At 34.8% G+C, this 8,451-nt stretch overlaps 1 protein-coding gene across 2 annotated transcripts in view; it reads right to left on the bottom strand.

The window, feature by feature from the left end:
• Positions 1-8,451, bottom strand: part of LOC117169647 (ragulator complex protein LAMTOR1) — a 134,355-nt gene that overhangs the window by 32,552 nt on the left and 93,352 nt on the right. The window contains exons 3-5 of one of the 2 annotated variants that reach the window (XM_033356125.1): positions 6,247-6,336; positions 5,884-6,082; positions 1,484-1,598 (exon numbers count right to left, since the gene is read on the bottom strand). In XM_033356125.1, the coding sequence (XP_033212016.1) occupies positions 1,518-1,598; positions 5,884-6,082; positions 6,247-6,336 (370 nt within the window). In that variant the 3' untranslated portion in view covers positions 1,484-1,517. Of the gene's footprint in view, positions 1-1,483; positions 1,599-5,883; positions 6,083-6,246; positions 6,337-8,451 lie in introns of those variants that run through there. The other variant, XM_033356124.1, reaches the window with a different exon arrangement.

The following is an 8,451-nucleotide window of genomic DNA, read 5'->3' as shown; positions in this document are numbered from 1 at the left end:
AAAAATAAAAATTAAAGTATTCTAAAAAAACTTAAAGACAAATACATCAAGTTATAACTTTAGTAGCTCATCGAAATATATTACGAAGATTGCTTTCTATTGAAAATTAACATTAGAGGTTTCCCGTCAGTAAAGATCTATGTGTGCTCATTGATTTGTACTCATCTTAAGATTTAAAGATTTTTAAAAAAATTTATATAATAAATATAATTGAAATTCTGTAACTGTTATAAATATTATAATCTCTAAGAAGTCTGTTAAGGGCATGTGATACTTAGAAAATTGTCGATTTTACCAGTTTTAGGTTCCCCCGGGTTGTTTTCTAGCATAATAAATACTTTGTTTTAAAAATTTGGGAAATGATAGCGCACATGCTAACGCACGTCTCATAAACTTTTTTGTAGGTTAATTGAAAAAAGTTTTAATTTAGCTAAATGTGATTAATTAGCATAGCGCTTAGGAAATAGAATCGATTTTTTTCAGTGTTAGATTCCCCCGGCTTTTTTCCTAGGATAAGAAATATTTTGCCTTAAAAATCTGGGAAATGATTGCGAACATGCTAACGGATGTCCCCACACACTTTGTTTGTGTTTGTTTGTCAAAAGATTTTTGATATTGCTAACAACGTGCGTGTATATTTCGAGGTTATGTATGTTACAATTCTCCCGAGCGTTACTTCAAACTACACAATATTTTTGGCCGAAAACTTTGGACTTACAAATAAACATAGTAACTAATATCCCGAAACTAACCTTGTTTGCAGGCAATTAAAGAAGTTTATTTCATCAATAATTTTTAAATTATGGGAAAGGCAGAGATGAAAAACAACGTAACCTCAAAATAATGCATAAAATTTTTATTTAGCACAATACATTTTTTTGTTATTATCTTTCAAAAAAGAGTCCGGGGACGTCCGTTATGATATTTTATAACATCTCCGAATTCAGTTTTTAAGAATTTTCATTTTTGTGGAAAAAAGCCGGGGGAACTGTATCCGATTTACCACACGACGAAGTATCACATACCTTCAACGATAATTTTCAATAGACGGCAATCTTCGTAATGTAATTTCGGTGAGCTACTAATATTATAACTTTATATATTTATCTTAAAGTTTTTTTTAGAATAATTTAATTTTTATTTTTTGTCTGAAGAGGGGGTCAGTTTTGCTTCCAAAACGTCATGTTTCAATGTTTGACTAGCAATTAAAAAAAGGAAAGAAAATATATATTTTAGTCTGGAAGTAGTTGTGGACCTTTTGTATTCATTTATGTAACCACTAACCTTAGAAGTGATCTTGAGCATGGCAAATACCATTAATACGCAGATGATTTTAATCTATATGTCTCTGGCCCAATATCTTCCATTAATAGTTTGATTGCGCGGATTCAGAAGGATATTAATATTGTGCATCAAAGGACACTTAACAATAGGTTAAAGCTAAATCCTTCAAAAACTAAAGCAATTGCCATTGGACAGTCTTCTTTCCCGCCTGCTGCTACAGTAGGGCCCTTGCCTCAGCTTAAGGTTGACGAACTCGACATTGCCTTCGTTGATTCGGTGAGTGATTTGGGGTACATCCTAAACCGTACTCTCTTCTGTAAAGATCAAAATTTTGAAATCTCGTGGAATACCTTCATAGTACTCGAACAGCCTACAAGAAACAAGGAATCCTTGCCAACCTTAATTCGGATTCTTCTTGTTAAAGGTCTTTTCCTCCAACTTTTTTTTTTTAATAAAGGTGTATTATGTATGAAGATATTATAGTTGAGTGGAATTCTAAACTCGAACGAGTACTTAATGCTTGCATACGATTAATCCAACCCGAAATATGAGTATATTACTTTATATCGGCAACGGGCGTGATTTCTCAATGTGGCTAAGATCGGACAATACTTTATGGGCAACCTAATTTTCAACTTCTTATTGACAAAACACCTCAATATATTTTAGATCTCTTTGAAAACAAAAATGTGACTTTACCTGTTCAGTCTAAGGTTCGTGTAAGAAAAACGGGCCTTGCAGTTCCACTTCACAAATCTTGTAAGTTGCAAACATCACTTTAAAAGGCTTTTCTTTAACTTTTTGTTTAGTATTGATAATTCTACTCTTAACATTTCGCATTGGCAAATCGCAAATGGGTTATTTTCCTAAATTTTAGTGACGTTCTGCGCCTTAGTATTATGTATTTAATCTTTACAATTCATTCTGTGGTATTATATTTGTTATCTTACAATTAAAGCTTAAGTTTTCAAATTATATTTTTTATGCCAACCGCTAGCATGTATTATCATATTTCACTCATATTCATTTTATTATATGCTATTTTATCTTGAGCCATCTGTAATTAATTTTCTTTTTCCTACGTCATATTTGTCATTTCATCAGACTTGCCATCTTTTATTGTAAAACATATGACTTTGACAGGCTACGTTGGTGGTAGCATTGCTACTGACAGGGTTTCCCATGCCAGATAGGTTGATAACGAAGAGGAGAGAGACTAAGAAGAACGCCAAAACACAAATAATAATGTAGAGTATATTAAAGATATTTAAACGATTGTCGCTTCGCGAGGATCGTCGGGGCGCCCATGGAGCCACAGCTGGCGGTCACAGCATGCGTGACGGTGACGATGGTGAGCTGCGAAACGGTAAGTAGTGGAACACCAACTGTGCCTGCTGAGGATTCTTTGGCTAGCGTTAACTATTTGCAGCCAACAACCTCGACAAAAATACCGTAGAAGTGCATCAAGTGGGATACCACAATGAAAGAGGAATTGGTGCGTCTCCATTAAGAAAGTGCGAAGTTTGAAAAGAAAATTGAAAATGGATACAATTTAAGTACAAAATTTTCTGCAAAGTATCCTAATATATAGAAAGTCGTACTAAGAGATCTTATCGCTAAGGTGAAGGACATCAGGACTAATCTACACATCACAGAAGACCAAGCATCGGAGATTAAACAGGTTGATTTGGCGTGGGAAAACGACGGCAATGAACATTCATTAGAGGAAACCGCGTCATACAGTTAAGCAGCGGCAATTGATGTTCTTATTCAACCTATTGATGATCCAACACCACCACATCATCCAGAGGTGGATGGCCTTATAAAACCAGAGGCAGAGGTTCAGCAAAAAAACAAAAAAAACGACGAAAATGGTCATACCATATGAACGGAGATGTTATGCGCATTTATTTTTTGGCAGAGTAATGTGGGGAAAGTGTGAGAAGAGAACATCATACTCTTCTTACTTAAATACCCAGAGCTAGCCACAAAAATAAATGAGCAGAATCTGACAGATCAAAAACGCTCAATATCTGTAAATAGATTGCTTTCGGTTAGTGATATAGCTGCTATCAAAATGGAAGTGGAACACGAGCTTCCGATAGATGAAATCCCCTTGGAAGATGTGAACAACGAACACTTAATTGAAGCTGAAGGCATAGGTGCTAGAGACCATGTACCCGATCCATTAGAAACGCATTCGGATATTAATAACCATGATGTGAATAGCGTAATCCCAGAAAAACTACAGCACCTTGAAAGGAATTTGGGTCATGCTTTACTAGAGTTCAGATATGTAGAATCAACACTAAGGCATTTTCTGTCCAAAATGAACACCACAAATGATCTGAGCACTCTAATAGAACACCTCAACAGCAAGGTTTTACCAACGTATTTGAACGTAACACAAACTGTGTTACAGGTGCAAACTCTTGTATACTGTGCAGCTATGACAACCGTTAGAACGCTGAGCAGCAGCACGAGGCCTGCAAATAAAGTTTTGTCCCAGCAAGGCATCCAGATCCACAATGGAAGATCAGGTTGGATATGGATGTTATCAAAGTAAGGTGCAAATTTGATCGATTGACTCAACATAAACAAGGAAATGGAACCAGAAAGCTGATAAGCCATGTTACTAAAATCATCAACTCTCGGCACATCGAGACATTAACACCAGCAATATTGCATAAAATTACGGACTCCCAACGGAAGAGACGTGATGTTCTTACTGCCAGCATGGTCGGTATAAGAAAAGTAGTGCACGAAGGCAACAAAATCGAAACTTTCAGACAGATGAACTAAGCTTCTATCGTGAACTGAGTGTAAATCAAAATAACCAGCAAGGCACCGAAGTCCCTCACTTGGAAGATATGACTAACTACTGGTCGGATGTTTGGGGAGAAATAAACATATGTAATTTGGACACTGCGTGGTTTAAACTGGAGAAATCAAAGGCAAGCAATAGCCCTGAAATGCAGCTGACGAACATCACAGCTTTAGATGTTTCAGCGGTATTGAAAAGGGCAAGTAACTGGAAATCTCCAGGTCCGGACACGGTGCACAACTTATGGTACAAGTACCCAGCGAGTGTGCATCTTACATTGGCAAGGTGTTTTCAGAAGATCATTGAACACCCAGATCTGGTGCCAGGCTTTGTGCTCCAGGGTAATACGTATATGTTATCTAAAAAAACCAGATGCTCAAAATCCATCTGAATTTCGACCGACAGCCTGTCTTACAAAAATTTATAAATGTCTTGCAGCTATCATTGCAGACAAAGTATATTCTCATTGCGACGAGAATGACATCCTTACAGAAGAACAAAAAGGATGAAGTAAAAACTCGCGAGGCTGTAAAGAACTAGTTACTATAGACGCTGTTGCCATGACTCAAGCTCATAAGCATCAAAGGAACTTACAGATGGCATACATTGACTACAAGCAAGATTTTCCTTATGTGCCGCATGACTAATTGCTTGCAGTATTAAAACTTCACACAATCTGCCCACCCATTATTGACTTTCTAAGTCACGGGATTCGGTTCTTGGGGGCAAGAATCAAGTATTTTAATCATGGATAACTGATGATAACTAGATCAATACGTTTTAAGACGGGTATATTTCAAGGAGACTCCTTCAGTGCACTATGTTTCTGTTTAGCGTTGAACCCATTGAGCAAAACACTAAACAGCATGTCGCATGTGTTCAGAAATCGTGATAGTGAGGATGGTCATCATGCTACCCATTTTCTGTACATGGATGAATTGAAAGATGTACGCTAGTTCAGCCCAGAAACTACAGCAGGTGATCAATGTAACAAAGCAGTTTTCCAGTAATATCCACATGGAGTTCGGACTAGACAAATGCAGGACAGTGCATTTAGTCAAAGGGTAATTAGGAACCGCAGAGTTAGAGAACGAGTACGAAAATGACGCCGAGGCAATGGCTGCAGGCGATTCATATAAATATCTGGGTATTATTGAATCGAAGGGTATTCAGCATACAATAGTTAAGACAAGCCATTTGAAAGACATTTGAAATTTAAAACCAAAATGCACGCATTAAGCAAACGAAAACGATCTCGAAGGTTGAGAGCCTACCCGCGGGCCATAGGCGCGAAACACCACGCACTTTCCGCCAAGTTTGATTTAGGATTCGCACTTTCTTGAATAATAGAAACTAGACAAAAATACGTCTGTTTGAATACCAGTGCATATTATGAATTGTAATAATATACATTTATTGAAATGAAATATTTGCCAGGGTAGCCGAGAATAAGCTTTAATTCCAAATGAGGAACAAATATGAAAGTAATCATGATAAATCAAATGTGTTTTTTATTTTGCAATATCATATAAGCAGTCTCAGACCGATATTTTTCTTCCCATGTTTATTTTCTTCCTCAGATTTGACCACCAATCTATCATTTGAACCTAACTTCAGAAGTATCTCTCCTCTCCCAACCTTCTTTCTTTCTCTTCTTTTTTTAAGACAGAAAATTAGACTAATTTTTAAGTTTTAAATGGCCCTCACAATCGACATTTTTGTTTGGTTCACATGTTTCACCGCTGAGTAACTACTGATAGTATTTTAAAACTTACTAATTCCTGGTCTGCTATGGCAAGAGGTTCGGCAGAAAGAGTTTTCTCTGGCACGGGAATATCTTTCAATAAACAAAGAGAACGTTCAGGAACTTTAACTCCTATGACTTCTAATCGTTTCGCATAGGCTCTGGATCTTTCACTGATTTCATGTTGCTCCATATTATGGGAATCCAAAGCACCGACGTCGATTATATTCCTGGAGCATACAAATGAGATAAATTTTTTATTAAAGTTCTAATATCTGGAATAAGTTCTGTACTCGCTGGTTTTGAAATAGTTCATTTAACGATTTAAATATTAAAAACAGAATTTTTTCTGAAGGCATGCTACTAATAATGATTATTTTACTCGAATACTTACGCTGCCGTTTCGTGTAGTATTCTATTCAGTGCGCTTTGTTCATCAGTTTTTTTTGGAACTGAACTCACGTGCTGATTAACATAATCGTCACTGGAAAAAAACAACAGTTATTAAATTACTTTAAAAATATTGTACACGCAGACACACAAATCAAGATTAATGCTTACAAGGAAATAATTAAAATTCTTAACATAATGATCTAATGATTAATGTTCAATTTGGATTGACCAATAAAAGCTAACAAGGGAAAAGGTATGTTTATTGTTATATTAACAATTTTTAAAAAGAAAGTCATGAAAGTCATTTGTAACCATTTTTAATTTATAATTATTTAAATGTTTATATATTTGAACCTTTTGGGATCAAAGTGAGATACGCGTAGATTCAGCCTGAGAAGTGATGTACAGAAATTCAATTTTAAAAATAGTTCGACTTTTAATTTTAAGGATTGATACTTGCAAAGAATTTCAAGGCGTACCGTTTTTACTTTAGGAGATTTTTGTAGGTTTTACCGTTTTTGAAGCAATTGATAAAAACTAGAATTTTCAAAAACCAAAAATTTCTATCTTTTTTCACTTTACCTTGCGCTAACTTAGTCAATTTTTAGTATTTATCAATTTTATAAATACTAAATTATATTTTTAAATCTTATGAAACTGGTAAAAGAAAAAAAAACTTAAATATTTTTAAAAAGATCTTAATTTTTTATGAGATTTTGCAACAAAAAACCAATCTCACCATTCAAACGCTTCGTTTAGCGAGCGACTTTTAAACAAAAAGAAACTTCCAGAAAATTGTTGATTAAAATCTTAAGAATTTTTCTGAAAAGTTTCAGCTCAATCGGATTAACCGCTAAAAAATTAGGAATGTTTTAAATTACAAGTGGCAATCTAAACGCCACCCCATATGCGTGCCTTCTCGACTACGAACGTGTTCCAGCGGACGATATGAAATTCAAGTCACATAAGGCAGCATTATTATTGTCGCTTGCAATTTAAAACAACAATATTTTTCTAACCATTAATCTGACTGAGCTAAAACTTTCCAGAAAACTACTTTAAATCCTAGTGAACAACTTTTTCACTGGAATTTTTCCGTTGCTGAAAACTCGCTAGATAAACGAAGCGCTTGAAGGTTGAAATGCACGATTTATGCAAAACCTCACCAAGCAATTAATAACTTTTTTGTTTATTAAAATATTTTCTTTTTTCTTCCTTAACTAGTTTCAGAAGACTTAAACATGTAATTTAGTATCAATAAAATTGATAAATTCTCAAAATTGACTTACTTAGCGAGAGCAGAAATAAAAAATAATTGAAATTGTTTTCGACAAATCCAGATTTTATCAATTACTTCAAAAACTGTAGAGCCAGAAATATTAACTAAAGGAAAAAGGACAAAAAAATCTCTAGAAGAATCAGTTCTTCACATTGAAATTTTAACGTTTTTTAAAATTGACTTTCTGGACAATACTTCTCACGCTGAATCCACATGTATACCCTTTTGATGTGGAGAGGCTTACTTTATTCCCTCGTTAAATTTTGGTCAATCATGTGATGATAAACATTTAATAAGCTTTTTTCCAATGAACTCACATTTTTAGAGCTATTTTCATACAGAAGTTAATTTTTTTAAATTCAATCATCAATTTAAAATTTACAAAGAAAATATAAAATAAGAATATATTTGAAACATTTATGTTTTCAATAAGATATGAAATTTGGTTCATGTAGATGAATGTTTTAAAACGAGAATAGAATCGAAAAATTTTATTATCCGTAGTTTCATTCGTCCCATGGACCTTTTCTTCTTCTATCTGGGAGACACGATCAATAGTGAGGGGGGAAAGGAAAAAGAGAAAGCAGTGAAGGCGCCCTTGCTCTTGTACGAACGTAAGAAAGCATTGAGGGAACCGCAAGAGTAACACATTTGCTTCACTTGATAGTGCAAAAGAGTGTTTCGAAATGTGTCCAGAAGTGCTTCTTAATTCTAATACTTTTGCGTTTTGAATAAAAAAATAATGTCGACAGACAATCCTTAAAGTGTTCCTGATCCTTCGACCAAAAGTGTCTACAGTGATTTGTCAAGGATTGATGCTGATAGGAGAATAATTGTGGGTCCGGATGCAATAAGGGCACATAAAATTTTTTCGTGCGAAAACGAAGTCCCCTGGAGGCTTTAGAAAAAATTTTCGAATTTTAATTT

This window comes from Belonocnema kinseyi, chromosome 3, assembly GCF_010883055.1.
Source record: "Belonocnema kinseyi isolate 2016_QV_RU_SX_M_011 chromosome 3, B_treatae_v1, whole genome shotgun sequence".
Taxonomy (NCBI): domain Eukaryota; kingdom Metazoa; phylum Arthropoda; class Insecta; order Hymenoptera; family Cynipidae; genus Belonocnema; species Belonocnema kinseyi.
Note: the sequence above shows the minus strand (reverse complement) of the source record. Positions and strands in the feature narration are given on the sequence as shown.